Below are 19,089 nucleotides of genomic sequence, written 5' to 3' on the forward strand. Positions count from 1 at the left end.
CGATCTGAGCACTAAGGTGATCGTAAGTCCCATACCTTAACAAAGTCTTACGATCATCGTAGCGCTAAGATCGCTTTGTGGAACGGGGCCCAGGGCACCAGATGTTATTCCTCACCTTTAGGATCCTTGATCTTGACACTGTTGGAGGCCGTGGATGGTTTGCTCAAACCAGCCTCGTTTTCAGCAAACACGCGGAATTCGTACTTGCGGTCCTCAATGAGGTTGGGGATGTTGATCATGTTGGTGAGGCAAGGCGACATGTTGATGCGGGACCAGTTATCAGTGCCATGCTCACGCTTGTCAATCCAGTAACCATGGATACGGCCGCCGCCATCAGACTTGGGTTTATCCCAGGTAAGACTGACAAAGTCACCACCGACTTCCGTGACCTCTGGAGTACCAGGGGCCTGGGGAGCGTCTGTCAATTGAAACAACTTAATGATGACACAGCAAGAATTTATTGTATGGAAAGATGTACATTTTTTGAAAACCATGTACCACAATTATATTGACATGACATGTATATATATATATGCTGTACCTGCTGAGATGAATAAAAACAAAAATTTAAAAAAAATAAAGTAAAAAAAATGACACAGTTTATGTGTACATTGTAGGGTCTAGTAGTATTTGCTTTTTTGTACCTGAAATGAACATCAATGACAATAACATTACTGCTTTGAAAACGTCAGTTATTTACTCTCTCTTCCCTGTTAAAAAAAACTATTAGAGCATGTGTGGTAACACATGTTACAACTTGATTCCCATTTTTAGCCAGCTCCTACAACAAGTATTTGATACTTAGATCCTATTCCATCATATCCCTATGGGCTTAAAATTCATTACAAGATGGTTGCAATTATAAGCAAATCTATCATTGTGCATGTAAAGTCAAAAAATCTAAAAAACTAATCTCTTTTTGTCTCATGCTTACCGAATGGCATCTTGGCTACAATGGCGCTCTCAGCAGTGAGTGGTTCTCCCTGTCCGAACTCGTTGACAGCACTGACACGGAAGAGGTACTGGCTGTTCTCATAGAGACCCTGCACGTCCAGGGAGGTATCCTGACACACACAACACAACATGAGCAGTCATCCCAACAAGATGTCCACCCTACTGCCTTGGCCTTAACAAGATGTCCACCCTACTGCCTTGGCCTTAACAGTATGTCAACCTACTGCCTTGGCCTTAACAAGATGTCCACCCTACTGCCTTGGCCTTAACAAGATGTCCACCCTACTGCCTTGGCCTTAACAAGATGTCCACCCTACTGCCTTGGCCTTAACAAGATGTCCACCCTACTGCCTTGGCCTTAACAAGATGTCCACCCTACTACCTTGGCCTTAACAAGATGTCCACCCTACTGCCTTGGCCTTAACAAGATGTCCGACCTACTGCCTTGGCCTCAACAATATGTCCACCCTACTGCCTTGGCCTTAACAAGATGTCCACCCTACTGCCTTGGCCTTAACAAGATGTCCACCCTACTACCTTGGCCTTAACAAGATGTCCACCCTACTACCTTGGCCTTAACAAGATGTCCACCCTACTGCCTTGGCCTTAACAAGATGTCCACCCTACTACCTTGGCCTTAACAAGATGTCCACCCTACTACCTTGGCCTTAACAAGATGTCCACCCTACTGCCTTGGCCTTAACAAGATGTCCACCCTACTGCCTTGGCCTTAACAAGATGTCCACCCTACTACCTTGGCCTTAACAAGATGTCCACCCTACTACCTTGGCCTCAACAATATGTCCACCCTACTACCTTGGCCTTAACAAGATGTCCACCCTACTACCTTGGCCTTAACAAGATGTCCACCCTACTACCTTGGCCTTAACAAGATGTCCACCCTACTGCCTTGGCCTTAACAAGATGTCCACCCTACTACCTTGGCCTTAACAAGATGTCCACCCTACTGCCTTGGCCTTAACAAGATGTCCACCCTACTGCCTTGGCCCCAACAAGATGTCCACCCTACTGCCTTGGCCCCAACAAGATGTCCACCCTACTGCCTTGGCCCCAACAATATGTCCACCCAACTGCCTTGGCCCCAACAAGATGTCCACCCTACTGCCTTGGCCTTAACAAGATGTCCACCCTACTGCCTTGGCCCCAACAAGATGTCCACCCTACTGCCTTGGCCTCAACAATATGTCCACCCAACTGCCTTGGCCCCAACAAGATGTCCACCCTACTGCCTTGGCCTTAACAAGATGTCCACCCTACTGCCTTGGCCTTAACAAGATGTCCACCCTACTGCCTTGGCCTTAACAATATGTCAACCTACTGCCTTGGCCTTAACAAGATGTCAATCTACTGCCTTGGCCTTAACAAGATGTCCACCCTACTGCCTTGGCCTCAACAAGATGTCCACCCTACTGCCTTGGCCTTAACAAGATGTCCACCCTACTGCCTTGGCCTTAACAAGATGTCCACCCTACTGCCTTGGCCTTAACAATATGTCAACCTACTGCCTTGGCCTTAACAAGATGTCAATCTACTGCCTTGGCCTTAACAAGATGCAGCCATGGGCTAGTTATGATGACAATACTTCAGGTTAGTTTCTCATCAAACATGGTCCAGGTAAAATCAAGTTTCCTGAGTAAATTGTAACCTGCTGCACAATTTTAAGGAGTCCTGATAAGCAGCAATGACCTCTGTTCTGGGCAGTACTGGTCATTTACCCTGTGTTAGGTACCTGGCTCATTATATTCAAAGTTAATAGGTCACCTGACACATAAACTTAAAGTTTTTAATTATTTTAAATTTGAATCCACAACAAAGGGAAATTCAAGATTAAACAGTTCAATTTTGGTAACAGTGTTTGTTTTGTCCTATATTAGTGGTTAAAACATGATGATGTTTGTTTCCAACTGTATATAAAAGTTTGGTCTAAAATCCTTCCACATAAATGAGGGCCAGATTAATAGGTTTATGCCAAGTTTGCTTTCATACCCCAAGCTTCAGCAACAAAGATGGTTGTTAAGACACAGAAAATTGACAGCAGTAGCGACAATGGCTAAAACAACATAAATATCAAGTGATAGCAGTTGTCATGAAGATAGCAGCATCTAGCTTACCCTGCACTGTGAGGAGACTGTCACCCAGTAGGGCTTGCCCACTTCCTGTCTCTCCACGACGTATGATGTCACCTTGGCGCCACCGTCCTCCTTGGGCGGCTTCCAAGCCAGGCGGCATGTGTGTTTGGTGATGTCCGACACATTGAGTGGTCCAGTGGGAGTGTATGGAGGGCCTAGGATAACAGACACCATCAGTTATTGTCTTCAGATCATATAACGACAGAGATCCCTCGCTACAACGCTATCTTTGGGGTCAGGGTAATTGATGAGAGTAAAAGACGATCAGCGGTTTAACCGAGGTGGAATCGTAGGAGGTAGATGACAAACACAACATAACATCTATTACAAACTCGGTCAATAAAAATTTGAAATTTTATATAAAACATCACTAGACATGATGATTTACCATTTAAATTGTATTTCTTGCTCTCCAAGGCATTGTTTTATATGCAGAGTTTAAGATTACTGTGTGTATTTTCTCTTAACTAAGCCGGGGGCACGGGTGGCCCAGTCGTCTAAGGCGCCACGATTCGCTGTGCAGAGTTGCGTCCCTTGGGCACGCCAGAAACCTATGATTGTGGGTTCGAATCCCGGTTCGCCCCGATTATGTTTCTAGGTTTGTCAGCACCATACCCGTGCTCGTGGGTTTCACCGAAGTGGTAAACGTCTGAGACCTGCATCACTTCGGGCTTTCCTCCCACATTAAGCTGACACGCTGTCATATAACTGGAATACTGTTAAAATCGGCGTTAAACCCAACTCACTCACTATAGTTCAAGACAATAGACTTAGAAAAGAATTCTCAAAGCACTTACTGACGACCTTGAGCTTGAAAGGAGCAGTACAGGTTCCACTGTCATTGCTGATCTCGACCTTGTAGGCGCCGGTGTCGTCGATGTCCGAGTCTGGAGCAAACAAAAACATCGGGTCAAACGCTTACAAAACTGTGTGATTTTACACCTGGTTTGAGCAACCGCAATGACATATGACTTTGAGAAATATGTAGTGTTAGACATATTGACCTCCTTACCCCATAAAACCAGGGTTTGTCTTTGATAAATGAATATATGAGACCCACCAGGAGATAAGGGACCTTATGGGTGAAAAATCACATTTTGACTTCTCATTTTTAAAACTCGGTATCTTGGGATCACAAAAATACAATTGATAAGCTGCAATTTCTGTTTATTACAGAGACACATGCCATCAAACATTTGGACTCATTTTCTGCAAAGTCCCATTTATGACTTATGACTTTTTATGTAATAGTTGCAGTTTTTAGATAAGATGTCTGATTAAGTAAAAGTAGATTGAAATGTTTTGAAATAATGTTTAGTATTACATTACGAACTAACAAGAGAAAAATATGATATTTTTTACAGTCCGCACACATGGCGATTCTTACGGAAGTAACTTGATGTGAAATGTTTTCTATATGACGTGACAGCACAAATGTATCTTAGCACCCATAAGGTCCCTTTGATGTGATGCGATGCGATGCGATGCGATGCGATGTGATGTAATAAAAGGTAGATCTATCGTTTTTCTTATTTGTGAATAGTTACCTTTGATGACGAGAGTCATGTACTCATCAAACACAGAGATCTTGACCCGGTCACTCTCAGGAACGTCCTTGTTGTCTCTCTTGACCTTGACGTCGAAGGGTCCTGTTCCACTGAAAGGGATCTTGATCTTGAACTGTTCTCCCTTCTCAACCTTCTGGTCGCGGATGTCCTTCTCCAGACGAGGAGGCGCTGAGGAGATGATGAGCAGACAGAGTGAGTGAGTGAGGGAGTTGGGTTTCATGCAGCTTTTAGTATACCCCAGTCAAGATATGATAGGGGACACCAAGAATCGGCATCACATTAACAAAATAACTTGTCCTTGATGAAACTCTGAAGTATGACACACTAACCACACGTCAAGCCCACTGCCAGGAATATTAAACATATGTAGAACATTATATAAGATAGCAACGCGATAAATCGCAAAGAACTATGAATATACTAAGGGTGGTTTATTTCACGATAAAACATTGTTATATCATGACGTCATTTCTGGAGATTCGAATATGCACTTGCAACTTGATTACGTCATATATTGGACAACGTTATTGTACAACCTCTTTTAGGATGTTGATAAAATGTTGCTGCGCACCTCATGGTTTATTCTCCCTGCAGTGTTTTATTGTACGATAAACAACTCTCACTCGTCGTTTATTTCTTAATTAAACTAAGTATCCTAGAGTCTTTTTTTTATAGAATATGACATAGATTTGATTAATAAGTTGCGTTTCATGATCAAAATAACTAAGTATCCTAGAGTCTTTTTTTTTTAGAATATGACATAGATTTGATTAATAAGTTGCGTTTCATGATCAAAATAACTTCATAAATAAGAAAAAAGTCACAAATTTGGTTATTTGTAACTGTTTTGGACTAGAAATAGAACCTTCTAGCGCCTAACAGCGCCTAACAGGCAGCATGGGTTGTATACTCCCAAGGGAGCTGAGAATGATTCTTAAGTGCAACAGTGATCCAGTGACCGGGGTAATAATAGTGCTTTGAGCATGCCCCTGAGTGGTGTGGAAATATGCACAATGAAAATAGCTTATTATTATTATTACTGCTGTTTTTGTAACACAATATTGCGAGATAACGAAACAAGTAAATATGTAAGTGTTGTATATACTCACACAGCACAGCGAGGTTGCAGGAGCATGACACGCGTCCCAGGCTGTTGACTAACTCACACGTGATGTCACCTGCGTCCTTGTCGTACACCTCACCGATGGTGAACGTGCACGTACTGCCATCTACGCGCATACGGTTACGTCCTGACGAGCCCATTTCAATTCCATTCTTGAACCTATTGAATACATTATACTGAATTCAAAAACAGTCTGTTTTCCAACAAAAATGTTAGGGTTTTAAATAAACATGTTTTGATTTGAGATGGACTCCAATATAAAAAAATTCAAAAACATTTCTCAGAACTACATTGAAGCTGAAATGCATTCACATGTGTTTTTTGAAGATCCGGGTAGAAAAGGTCTTCAGCAACCCATGCTTGTCGTAAGAGGCACCTAATGGGATCAGATGGTCAGACTCACTGACTTGGTTGATTCATGTCATCATATCCCAATTGTGTGGATCGATGTTCATGATGTCAAGCACTGGATTGTCTGGTCAAGACTCGATTATTTACAGACCACTGTCATATAGCTGGAATATTGCCGAGTGTGGGGTTAAACAAACAAATAAACATGTGATCGTTACATATGTTACAAAAATGTCCTGACTAAATGATTTGCATCCCAATATATTTGGGAAGTTTATGAACACAGGTCAAAATTATCATATTCAAACTAGAATTGAAAACTAACTACATACCAGTAGATTTCTGGTCTTGGTTCACTCTTGAACTCCACGCTAAAACTGGCCTCACCGCCAAGAGCGGCCTTGACATTCTGCAGCTTCTTGATGAAGTCTGGCTCAGATCCGACTGTAAGGGAGGGAAAACAGTTGATACAAGTGCGAGGCAAATAATAGTATTCAAAAAACAAAATAGAGGTAATCGCTAAGGCAAGTAATGCACATGACAACAATTTTTAGATTTTTTTCATTACATTTGTAATGTTTTTGTCAAGGCTCAGGCTCCATTCCACAATGTGATCGTATCGCGACAAAAGTCGTAAGTCTATGTTAAAGTATGGGAGTTACGATCGTCTTAGTGCTACATCAGTCATAAGTCTATGTTAAAGTATGAGAGTTACGATCGTCTTAGCATGACAACAGTCGTAAGTCTATATTAGAGTATGGGAGTTACAATCGTCTTAGTGCTATGAGAGTCATAAGTCTATGTTAAAGTATGGGAGTTATGATTGTCTAAGTGCTATAATCACTTTGTGGAACGGGACCCTGTTTTTTCTTGTTTTGATAAAAATTATCATCAAACTGACATCAGATTCAAAATCAAACTTGATAAACAAAATATTGACGAAAACTAAATAAAATGTCACTATTAAAATAGTAACCAGTCAGTCAGTCCCCAAATCAGACATGTCTATGATATGCACAAATTGTATGTTGACATATCGGTGTTGGTTTACATACCGACTTTCTCCTTGATTTTGATTGGAGCACACTCCAAACTGGGTTCGCTCTTTCCGGCCGTGTTGACAGCAATAACTCGGAACTCAAACTCGGCATTCTCTGGCAGGTTGGCAACAGTGTATGCGTTGTCGATGCATGGGTAGTCTGTTGCCTTTGTCCAGTAGGTGGAGCCCTTCTCACGCTTCTCAACAATGTAACCTGCAAAATACAAAATACGTGAAATGCATGGTCACATATCGAGCTTCATCGTGTACGACTAATTGCCTCTGAAAAGCATTGTACAGTCAAGTCTTGTTAATCTGACATGGTTGGTTGCATATGATTATGTCGGATTAATGAGTATGTCGGATAAACGAAATTAAGTAGTATCAACGTTCGTGATCGAAAATTGGACAACTACACCATAATTAATGACACAAATGCGTAATAAAAATATGAAAAATGAAAAATTCATATTGTTATGTTACATTACGCTGATCACTGTGTCGGATTAACGAGACTGATTAATGAGTGATTTCGGTAATTCATTGCAAATTAGGTCAATATTTAGAATGTTTCTAACTTGCCCTCTTACACTTTGCATATTGACATAAAAAATTAAGCTGGTCTGACCTTGATTTGCTCTAGAGAATTAACCTTCAAATAACGTACACATTTCACACCTTACAATTCATGTTAATTTAATAAGCCTGAAGAATCTTATGATTAATTAATTATCAAAGGATGATAAAAGTATTTATTATTTTGCTCTGATTTAGCATGGAATCAATGGTAAGTGTAAAGGTTTAGCCCATACCTGTGATCTTGCTGCCGCCATCCAGTCTGGGTTTGTCCCATTTCAGCTCCACGAAGCTTCGGCCGATGTGGGCGGGGGACGGCACACCTGGCACCGAGGGTTTGGCTGGAGGGAGAGAAGGAGGAGTTTGATATAAATGAATGTGGGTAGAGGATACAGCAGGGAGATGTCTTGACTTGTGCAATGTCTCGCATACAATGTCAAGGATGTATTTGTTTGTTGTTTATTTGTTTTTGTTTATTTGTCTGGACTTGACAAATCAGTCGATAATGTAATGAGCAAAGTCTAATGTCACTGAGGTACGATTACATGCATTCCACTAAGTCTTTGGGCATGACCACCCAATCCATTTAGTCGCATCAGTTTCTAACATGGCAACTCTATGGGTGTTATAAGACGGGGGGGTCGGGTAGCCTAGTGGTTAAAGCGTTCGCTCGTCACGCCGAAGACCCAGGTTCCATTCCCGACATGGGTACAATGTGTGAAGCCCATTTCTGGTGTCCCCCACTGTGATATTGCTGGAATATTGCTAAAAGCGGTGTAAAATCAAACTCACTCACTCACATTTGAACAAAGAGAGAAAGAGAGATGTGCTAAGGAGTTGGTATATACTATCCGAAACATCATTTGACATGAACGGAAGGGAGGTGGATTACTGTATGTGTCTCAAGTGAAGAGCAGGCATACACTCTCTGAAACATCCCAGGGCGAATTTGGCTATGTAGACTACTGCGTGTGTCTACTGCGTGCGTCTTCTGCGTGTGTCCGCTGCTTGTGTCTACTGCGTGTGTCTCCACATCTACTCACTGTATTTGGGTTTGATCAAGACGGGTCCAGTCGAGCTGCTGGGTTCTCCGAGGCCGGCGCTGTTCTTGGCCCTGACACGGAACTCCAGCTCCCCATCCTTCTTCAAGCCCTCCACTGGGGACACAATCATTGACATCAACATCAACATCAACATCAACATACACATCAACATCATCAACAGCAACATCAACAGCAATTTGAACATCTAGTTCCAGCGTTATTGTCACTCACAAGGAAACATGACAATCATCAACAATAAGTCATTGATGGAAAATTGATCATTCAGACAAGAAAAGATTATTTAATTGTACAACCCTGCCTTGCCCTGCCCTGCCTCATCAGTACAATCATGCCCTGCCCTGCCCTGCCCTGCCCCGCCCTGCCCTGCCCTGCCCTGTGTACTCACATGTTGTGGTTGTTTCCTTGATGGGAGCTTCATTGTAGGTCTTCCATCGGCCGCTGCTAGGCTCCTTGTATTCAATAACGAAGCCCTGGATCTTCTTGCCGCCGTCGTTCTTGGGACGAGCCCAGGACAGTGTCACGCTGCCGTCATCAACATCCAGCACCTCGGGGGTAGACGGGGCGTCGGGCGCGGCTGGAGATGATACACATAACAATGAAAATACTTTCCTACTTCGCATTTTTGAAAAATGATCAATCCTGATGGAAGGTGAAGTTGTTTGAACTTTACGGTATTATCGACCCATTTTTTACTACTGTTAGATATATGTATTGTTTACTTATATATAGTGCCTGATTACCATTTCAAAACTGTTAAGGCTTCTTAAAACTCAAAATTTGATTATATAACTTCAGCATGATGGTCTTAACCAGATAAATTGTTAAATAGTCCACAGTATTGGGTGTTGAACCACTGCCTAGGTACTTGATACAGATAGACAATCTTTACACAAGGCTAAAAAAATAATAATCTTGGTTCTCAGGCACCGCCCGCATCATCATAAAGTTCACCGCATGTTCGTTTTTATGTCCATTCCTTAAATAGTCCAACAGTAGTCAAATACAGTATTCCAGTATTTTACTCATCAAGGAATACTTTAAGGTAGGGAGGCCCTTTCCCAGGTTGATTTTACACATTTGTTTATTTGATTTCACAACTGTTTATTTGATAACATACTAGTTTGAACTACAAAAAAAAAAGACACTGCCCGCCCGCACTATATTTTCAAAAAACATTTCCTGAGAACCGATTTTTTTTATTTTGTTAAGCAAAATAGTTGAATAATCCACACAACTCACTGTACAGCTACTGGACACGGACAGACAACTTCTACACAATATTTTATTGATTGCTCACTACCGTACTTTCTTGAGTATAGTGCACATCCATGTATAATGCGCACCCCCCTTTAGCAGATTCAGTATTTTGGAAAAAAAATTAATTCAAATACCAAGGGCAGAAAAAAATTTAAACGGTACCCCTTTAGCGAAGTCCGGTAAACGAACGGGTGATGAGAAACTTGATCAGTACAAATTCGAAATTTGAGATAAAAAATCACCAAACATGTCGATTTACCGTTTAAATTGTATTTTTTGTTCTGCTAGGCATTGTTTTATATCCAGGGATTACCTTGTGTATTTTCTCGTAAACTAAGCCAGACAAAGCAATCAGCTGTACACATGTTTTCTTGGAATCTACCGGTGATTCGGTACTTACTGTAGGGGTACTGAGCACAGACAGACATGGTGGTCTCCAGCGGTTCACTGATGCCATGTTCGTTCTCGGCTGACACACGGAAGTTGTACTCATGGCCTTCAGTAAGGCCCATCACCTCGTAGGTGGTTCCGCGGACGAACTTGGTGACTGGCTCCCACTTGCCCGTCTTCTTGTCTTGCTTCTCCACGATGTAGTTGCTGATGGGGCTGCCGCCATCCTCCTGTTCAGGGTAGACAGGTCACATGGAATTAGGCTTCTCTCTTTATTTAGTATTATTGTTACCGTATTCGACGTAATAAGCGCCCCGCTCTAATAAGCGCCCACGGCGATATTTGGTAATATATTGGCTAGCGAACAATCCCAATTAGCACCCCTTCCGATTGATCAATGACACAAGACTTATTTGTTCGTGTATAATACGCATTCGAGGGTTATATGCACCCTTAATTATGGGCAATTTAATTCTGGAAAAATACATCTGTCATATATAAACATTTCAGGCTGTCAGCATAAACCACGAAATTGATCTTTCAACTCTGTTCTTTTCACCAAAATAATATTCTGATAAGAGCCCCCTATTTCTAATTTTGAGAGCGCCCTGGGTGCTTATTACGTCGAATAGAGTAAAATTTATTATTTTATTATCTTTAGCTTAAATTTAGGGTGTTTAAGATAGCATCCTAAACAATAGGCCTAAATAAGAAAAGTAAATCTTCAATTTGCCACACAAAGCAGACAGCCGTTTTTGTTTATTTATTTTAATTTTAAGCTTATTAACAAACACATCATCTGCTTGCAATGTTACTTCTTATAGTGATCACTTACCATCTGTGTGAACTAAATTGAGAAAAAAAATGACCTGAGAGCTACATTGAGAAAAAAATGACCTGTGAACTAAAATGAGAAAAAAATGACCTGTGAACTAACTTGAGATAAAAATTATTCACATGGTTGATTCAACTGACCATCTATGTAAATATTGGTAAAAGTTCATCATTAATTACTGACCTAAAAATGAAACTATACAAGTATAATGAAATTTTATATGAAATGAAAACTCAAATTTGTCAGTCTCAGACGCCAGTTTGACACATCATCACTCACCTTTGGTGGGGACCATTTCAGAATACAGGAGTCAGGTGTGACTTCCGACACATCGAGGGGTCCCTCTGGCTTGCATGGGGCATCTGAGGACAAAGGGCAGTTTTAGAACATAGCATCTACACTCAAGACATCCAGTAAGTTATGTGTGTGGTTCATCAATGTCAGCAATGTGGCAACCATCTCAAAGCAGTAAGGCTGGGACGGGTAACTCGGGTACTCAGGCCGAGTTGGTACTGAGTAGGACCCGGGTACCCACAGGACTACCCGGATCTGTGGTTAGTCACGTGATATATTGTTTAATGACAAACATTATCTAGAACTCTATGGTTACACTACAAGTCACTAATGTTCGCTTTTCTTTCTGACTATGTACCCATTCCTTCTGACTTTCATATGTTTGAATAAAGATAAAACTTTAGTCAACTTCAGTGTACGCATGACCAGATCGTTTTATACGTGTATCTAAATACATTTTGCCAGGGTCAGTCAAACTAGTCCCAATCGGACATTTTGTACCCATCTCTTGAGACCTACAGCGGGTACCTGGGTTGGGTCGGATAATAGGTGAGTGGGTACCCAGGTAGTTAATTTGGACTAGTCCCAGCCCTACAAAGCAGGAAACAAAGCAGGATAAATTTTGCCTGTTCAAGAATCAAACCCGGGTCTTAGGCTGAATGAGCAAACACACTATCTACTGGGCCAGCCTACCAACCATCAAAAGGACAACCCAATTCTGGTATCATCTTTGTACTTGTTGTACCAGTTTCTGATTTGAATAAACTTTCTGTACAAGAAGAATTTATACAAATATATGCCAATGTTTAGGGGTCCTAGGGTCTCTGGGTTTTTCTGCTATAATATTTGAATTAACGAACCACATTAATTTGTAACTTTTAACATCAGGTCATGACAAGAATCTCCTTATTTTCAGGCTAATTTTCGGGACTGTTTGCGATGACTTGAAGCAGCAGCTTACCGAACACTGTGACGTTGAGTGAGATGGAGTCGCTGCCCTTCTCATTGGTCAGCAGCACCGTGTATTTGCCCGTGTCACCCTTCTCAGCCTTCTTGTTCAGCAACAAGATCTCTGTAGGATCATTCCTGAACTTAATGCGATCTGTCTCATGGACTGTGAGACCTCCCTGCAACATACATCATCATCATCATCATCATTATCATCATCATCATCATCATCTAGGCCTAGGTATACTGTTTCTACTTTATTTCAAACATGACACTGGTCATCATTCCACTGTTTGAAAGTATAAAAAAAATAAAGAAATAAAGAAAATAAATGGTGTATTTTATTTCCCTTTCACTTATATACTGTATTCAGTGTTAGTACAGGCAATTTTTTCTTCTTTTACATATGAGACTGCCATGATATTTGTTAAAGTGAAAATGTAATAAAATGCTGTCTTTTAATTAAAAGCAGTCAAATTAAATAAAACACATTTTTTTTCGAGTTTTTAATCAAGTATCTTTTTCATGCATCCATCATCAACATGAATTCAGAAAAAGTTATTAAGTTGCTTGTATAATGGATGAATTTTTTCAATTTTGATATTTATACCATATCTTCAGTCAATCTCAGTCAATTTTTTAAACATTCTTTCCCCCTGAACCTTTACAATAATATATAATCAGGAATAAAATTGGCGCAATGATCAGGCGACCTAGATGATATGTCCAGTGTTGAGAACTGACCTGAGTCCAGGCTGCAGTAGGAATAGGTCTGCCACTGAACGGAATGGATATCTTGAATGGTTCTCCAACCTTGGCCACAATATCACGGATTCCGAAGTCTCGGTTAATCTTTGGCGCCACTGGAAACAGAATCACAATATATAATTTGACACACATTCATCACAGGCAGAGGGAACACACCACATAAAGGCTAGGAAGGAAGGAAGAGTGATAGAGTCTCATTTCAAGTCACTTTCAGACCCGTGAAGATTCCGGGGTAGAATAGGTCTTCAGCAACCCATGCTTGCCGTAAAAGGTAACTATGCTTGTCGTAAAAGGCGACTAACGGGATCAGGTGGTCAGGCTAGCTGACTTTGTTGATGCATGTCATCGAACCCAATTGCGTGGATCGATGCTCATGATATCAATCACTGGATTGTCTGGACCAAACTCGATTATTTACAGACCACCATCATATAGATGGAATATTGCTGAGTGCGGCATTAAACAACAAACCAACCAACCAACCAAGTCACTTTCAGCATTTAGTCAAGCAATGTAATGGCTGAGTCACCAAAATTGGGCTTTTAAGCATTAAACTGTGTTGGAAATTGAACTTAGACTTGGGGATAATGTACAAAAGCTTAAATTACAAGGCTACTGAAGTTAACACAATCTCATTAAAATCAGACCTTAGTTCTCGCTACCGCTAAACAAAGATCTGAGGACATCCCAGTAGGGGTCACATCAGAACGACCTTTCATCCGACCAATCAGAGCGTCGCTTACCAGATCATGAAAGTGACAGTCGGAATGTGATTTCTAATCATGCATCCTCGAAAACTTCAACATGGGTACGGGTTTAACGACTGAATCCTTACAATCTAGACCATCTATTACCCATTCCAGAATGTTCTTTTGTTCAGGTTCAAATTTGTAATCGAGAATTTGTCAAAATATGTTTCGAAGCGTAGTCGTCAATTTGAAATTAAAGCCGTAAAGCACGAGAAAGCTGCCTTCTGATTAGTCATTCCATTGGTCAGTCAAGTTCGAGCAAGTTCGGCCTGATGTGACCCGTAATGTGATGTCCTTAGATCTTTGTTTAGTGGTAGCAAGGACTAAGATCTGATTTTAATGAGATTGAGGTTAACACTACCATGAGTTCAACTATACTGTTGGGCATAAGAAAGTATACACCCATTTTTAATGCTGCTTAAAAAAGAAATAAAAAAGAAATGGTTATTCGATGGTGATGTATTTGATAAGGGTATCATAGCTGCGTTTTGAATCAGACGTGTTTTGGACCAGTGTTTCAGACACTGTTTACAGCCTAGTAACATTTTGACAATGTTTGACATTTTTTGGTCAAATCCAAATGTTTTTTGTATCAGACTTGTTTTGGACCAGTGTTTCAGACACTGTTTACAGTCTAGTAACGTTTTGACAATGTTTGACATTTTTTGGTCAAATCCAAATGTGTTTTGTATCAGACTTGTTTTGGACCAGTGTTTCAGACACTGTTTACAGTCTAGTAACGTTTTGACAACGTTTGACATTTTTTGGTCAAATCCAATTTCTTTTGGTCCGGCAGTTTATGAACTTTGTGGCAATCAGCTGAGCATATCATGAACATTGTGTAGACTTTATTCTACAGAAGCCTCATCTCTACAGCAAGTGATGATGCTGACGTACCTGGGGGTGGTTGAGCCTTGATGGCGTCGGAACACTCGCTGTGTTCACCTGGCCCGGCGGCGTTGACGGCACACACACGGAACTCGTAGTCCTTGCCGTCCTGTAGACCCTTCACGGTGTACTCTGTGTCACCGATGTCCGACACATTGGCCCTGTGCAACACAACACCAACAGTTAGTGTCAATCATCTCACTCTCTCAGAATACAAAATACAGGCTAGGTCAGCATTATTTAACACGACGGTTGTAGGACATATCTAAACATACTGACTTATTTTTTCAAAGTAAAAAATTGGCATGATAAACAATAAACCCTATGGACAATGTTTGACCCTAAGTTCATTCCACAAAAGATTTGTTAAAGGATTTTCTTTTAGATAAAACAAATCCTATTGACAATGTTGAATTTTTGTTGTTGTGATGAGTGATCTTAGCGCTAAATCTGTCATAGGTCCCATACCTTAACATAGACTGAGGACCCTAAGATCAGACTGTGGAATGAGTCTCTGGTATATCAAGTAAGCCATCAAGCGCTTACTCCATTTGCTGTGTAACCCCCAAACAAACCAATCATTTTTAGCATCACTGGGTTTTCCTGCACTGTCCAGGGTGCCGTTGCACAAAACAACCTTAGCGCTACGACTGTCGTAAGTCTATGTTAAGTTATGGGAGTAAGAATCATCTTAGCGCTAAGATCGTACAACGGCACCCTTGTAGTTATCACACTGTGTGCAGAAAGGGATTCAGTTGTAACACAGTTACATCATGTGCTACTTTAGGTCTGCAGCCTTTGGGTATATCTCGATGACTTCCTTTAAATGATTCTCTCGATTGAACCAAAGAACCTATTTGTGGTATACATGCTGAAATATTCATTATTTGTCCTGGGTGAATTAATTTATAAGTTCTAAGCCTTATATCCATACCCTATGGGTAATATATAACTACAACAGTTTTGTCTTTATAGCATCTGAGTTATGTGACTGTCCATTAGCGCCACTTACTTGGTCCACTTGTTGTCTCCCTTCTCCCTCCTCTCCACCTGGTATCCCAGGATCTCGGCGCCACCATCTCTCTTGGGTGGGTTCCAGGACAGAGTGATGGAGTCCTCGGTGGTTCCAATACTCTTGGGGGAGCTGGGGGCACCGGGGGGATCTGTGAATATATTGACGACAATGAGGTACAAATCTAGATAATGAAGATGATGAAATCAAAGATCAATACAAACATTGTTTCCGTATAGATCCTAATACCATGTCAAGTCAAGATCCTTATACCATTGCTTGACAATGGTATAAGGATCTATACTGAAATGTCCCTTTACAGATAATAAAGAAGTTATCCATAAATTATGTTTACTTTGCCATAAATTCTCTTTTAAGAAAAACATTTGAGCATTAATAAAACTCTTCTTACCATATGGCAGCTTGGATAGAATAGCTTCCTCTGTCTCGAGTGGTTCGCTGACACCCTGAGTGTTCTCGGCCATGATGCGGAACTCGTACTTCTCCCCGGGCTCCAGGTTCCGGACGGTGCACTTGGGGCTGGACACAAAGCTGCTGACCTTCTGCCACCGGTTGCTGCCCGCCTTGCGCTTCTCCACGATGTAGTTGGCGATTGGCTCACCACCAGTGTCAACAGGTGCTTGCCAGTTCAAGGTCATTGATTCACCATCGATGTCTGATGCAGTGATCGGTCCCTTCGGAGGCTTGGGTTTGTCTGAAGCAAATATAGGACATGAAAACTAAATCTGTTGTCCTAAATTAGGCTTAAAAAAATAAAAGAATTGGTTCTCAGGCAATGACTTTTGAAAATATAGTGTGGGCGACAGTGTTTCTTTTTTTTTGGGGGGGGCGGTTTGTTCAAACTATGTAACCAAATAAACAGTTGTGTACCATCAACCTTGGAAAGGGCCTCCCTACAAAATCATGCATACAAACTCCCATTGCTGCCATGACAATAACACGAGATGCGCAGTAAAGCAGTGTGCATGTAAAGGGAAGTAACTGCGTGCTATATTGGATCACATTTTTTTAATGTATTAAAGATTTTTACATTTTTTTTATAATGGAAATAAAAACGAAAAGTGAGGCAGACTTTATGATGATGTGGGCCGTGCCTTAGGACCAAGACTATTATTTTTTTAGCCTTAGCAAGATGATGTGGAAATTCCGATGCATAGAAAGGGTTCCATCATTGAGAAATTATCTTTCATCTCCTTCAGCTTGTATCATCTACTTACCGAGGACGTTGACGTTGAGTTGCACAGTCTCTGATCCAGACGGGTTCTTCAAGGTCAGAGAGTATCGGCCAGCATCTTCACGCTTTGACTTAGCAACAGCCAGAACAGCAACATCTTCTCCAAGCTAAAAGGTCAGAACAAACATGTCAAACTCTGTGACCATATGTATGAAAATCTAGCCATTTGTGACCATAAAGCGTATCAATTTTGTCTACAAGTATGGCTAGCATATTTGTTCGAGAGTGCTTCTTGACTAGAAGTGCTTCGTAACTAAGCGCTTCGTAACTAAGTGCTTCGTAACTTAGCCCTTCGTAACTAAGTGCTTCGTAACTAAGTGCTTCGTAACTAAGTGCTTCTATTGGGTGATGTTAGATGCAGACAATTACATCATAAACTGTTACACTTCTGTCTATATCATCGCTTCACTAAAGCTTGTCAGTTTTATCACACATTATGTCTATTCGTAAGTACCGACTGGTGTCAGCTCTCACATTGTTAAATAAAGGTCTACCATTATCACACACTATATATCCGTGATTTCACACCTACAAATAGGTCTATTGTGATTCTATGAATATATTTCAATATTGCACACACATCTACAATTAAATATTGCCACAAAATAACACTCATTGTTATGGTAGTCCAGTATTACGAGTTTTACTACCGTATTCACTGTATTAAGCACCCGTTCCAATAAGCGCCCCCAGAGCAACTTGACCGATCTGTAAGTAATCCTTATAACTCCTACTAAGACAGAAAGTTTACACGCCAGGTTTTTGACAGAAAATGGGAGTGGACATATAGGTATATTATTGCCTTGCAACCAGTACTGAAACGTTTTTAGTTTAATCAAAGTTTAACTTGTGTTCCCCTTTTGTCAATTTAAGTGCCCAGGTTGCTTAAATTGGTGAATACGGTACCTACATAAATATATATATATATATGTGTAGAGAAAAAGAAGAGAGAGAGAGAGAGAGAGAGAGAGAGAGAGAGAGAGAGAGAGAAGAGAGAGAGAGAGAGAGAGAGAGAGAGAGAGAGAGAGAGAGAGAGAGAGAGAGGAGAGAGAGGGAGAGAGAGAGAGAGGGGGTGGATGTTGTTTCATGCCAATCAGCAATATTTCAGCTCAGTTACATCACCATGGAAACAGTCTGAAACAGTCTGAAGCTGATAAACAAGTGGATGACAGCATGAGCACCAATCAATATTGTTGAGGTCTGATGACACACCTGGTGCCAATGTCGTATGGCATTACAGAATGGGTAACTTCTACAGATACAGGATACTATATCGCTGTGTTGGTAATGTGACACACCGATACCACACTACATAACATGAAACAGGGCAAACTAGGCTCCCACTTGTCTACACAGCATCAGTATAGAACAATGTTAGTGTTAGATGATGGAGAGAATGTCATCATCAACCGTGATACACATCATTATTACAATATCTGGTATGTAACCATGACAACAAGGCCAGATCATTTAATTTCTTGTGCAATTTTACCAGACAATTTGCCAACAGACAGGAAGTGAAACAGGCAAAATCGATAAATAATTCCAGGAGGGAAATTACCAAAAAAACTTTTGAGGTAAAAATTCTCGAAATGCACACTGAACAATGTATCGATAAAAGTCTTATCATGTCAATTGGAATTTGTGAGTGAGTGAGTTTAACGCTGCCTTGAACAGTATTCCAGTTACATCACAGCATGTCTGCTAAATGTAGGAGGAAAGCTTGAAGTGATACAGGTCTCAGACATTTACCACTTCGGCCCCTAGTCAAATGAACATGTGAACAGACTTAAATTGCTCATATCATAAACTAAATGGGGGCATGGGTGGCCCAGTTGTCTAAGGCGCTGTGATTCACTGTGCAGAGT

The 19,089-nt window shown here is 41.0% G+C and overlaps 1 protein-coding gene across 7 annotated transcripts in view; it reads right to left on the reverse strand.

The window, feature by feature from the left end:
• The window catches only part of LOC124138180 (twitchin-like), a 180,961-nt gene that overhangs the window by 36,571 nt on the left and 125,301 nt on the right, over positions 1-19,089 (reverse strand). For all 7 annotated transcript variants that reach the window (XM_048386202.1, XM_048386201.1, XM_048386197.1 and 4 more), the window contains 19 exons: positions 17,205-17,328; positions 16,379-16,681; positions 15,967-16,117; positions 14,964-15,115; positions 13,294-13,412; positions 12,563-12,728; positions 11,587-11,669; positions 10,483-10,702; positions 9,211-9,399; positions 8,805-8,918; positions 7,998-8,102; positions 7,202-7,399; positions 6,479-6,590; positions 5,782-5,954; positions 4,652-4,840; positions 3,902-3,991; positions 3,087-3,259; positions 935-1,064; positions 116-418 (listed from right to left, as the gene is read on the reverse strand). In XM_048386202.1, coding sequence (XP_048242159.1) covers positions 116-418; positions 935-1,064; positions 3,087-3,259; positions 3,902-3,991; positions 4,652-4,840; positions 5,782-5,954; positions 6,479-6,590; positions 7,202-7,399; positions 7,998-8,102; positions 8,805-8,918; positions 9,211-9,399; positions 10,483-10,702; positions 11,587-11,669; positions 12,563-12,728; positions 13,294-13,412; positions 14,964-15,115; positions 15,967-16,117; positions 16,379-16,681; positions 17,205-17,328 — 3,094 coding nt within the window. The remainder of the gene's footprint in view (positions 1-115; positions 419-934; positions 1,065-3,086; positions 3,260-3,901; positions 3,992-4,651; positions 4,841-5,781; positions 5,955-6,478; positions 6,591-7,201; positions 7,400-7,997; positions 8,103-8,804; positions 8,919-9,210; positions 9,400-10,482; positions 10,703-11,586; positions 11,670-12,562; positions 12,729-13,293; positions 13,413-14,963; positions 15,116-15,966; positions 16,118-16,378; positions 16,682-17,204; positions 17,329-19,089) is intronic.

This window comes from Haliotis rufescens, unplaced genomic scaffold (assembly GCF_023055435.1).
Source record: "Haliotis rufescens isolate VD_foot unplaced genomic scaffold, xgHalRufe1.0.p SCAF_6, whole genome shotgun sequence".
NCBI classification, from domain to species: Eukaryota; Metazoa; Mollusca; class Gastropoda; order Lepetellida; family Haliotidae; genus Haliotis; species Haliotis rufescens.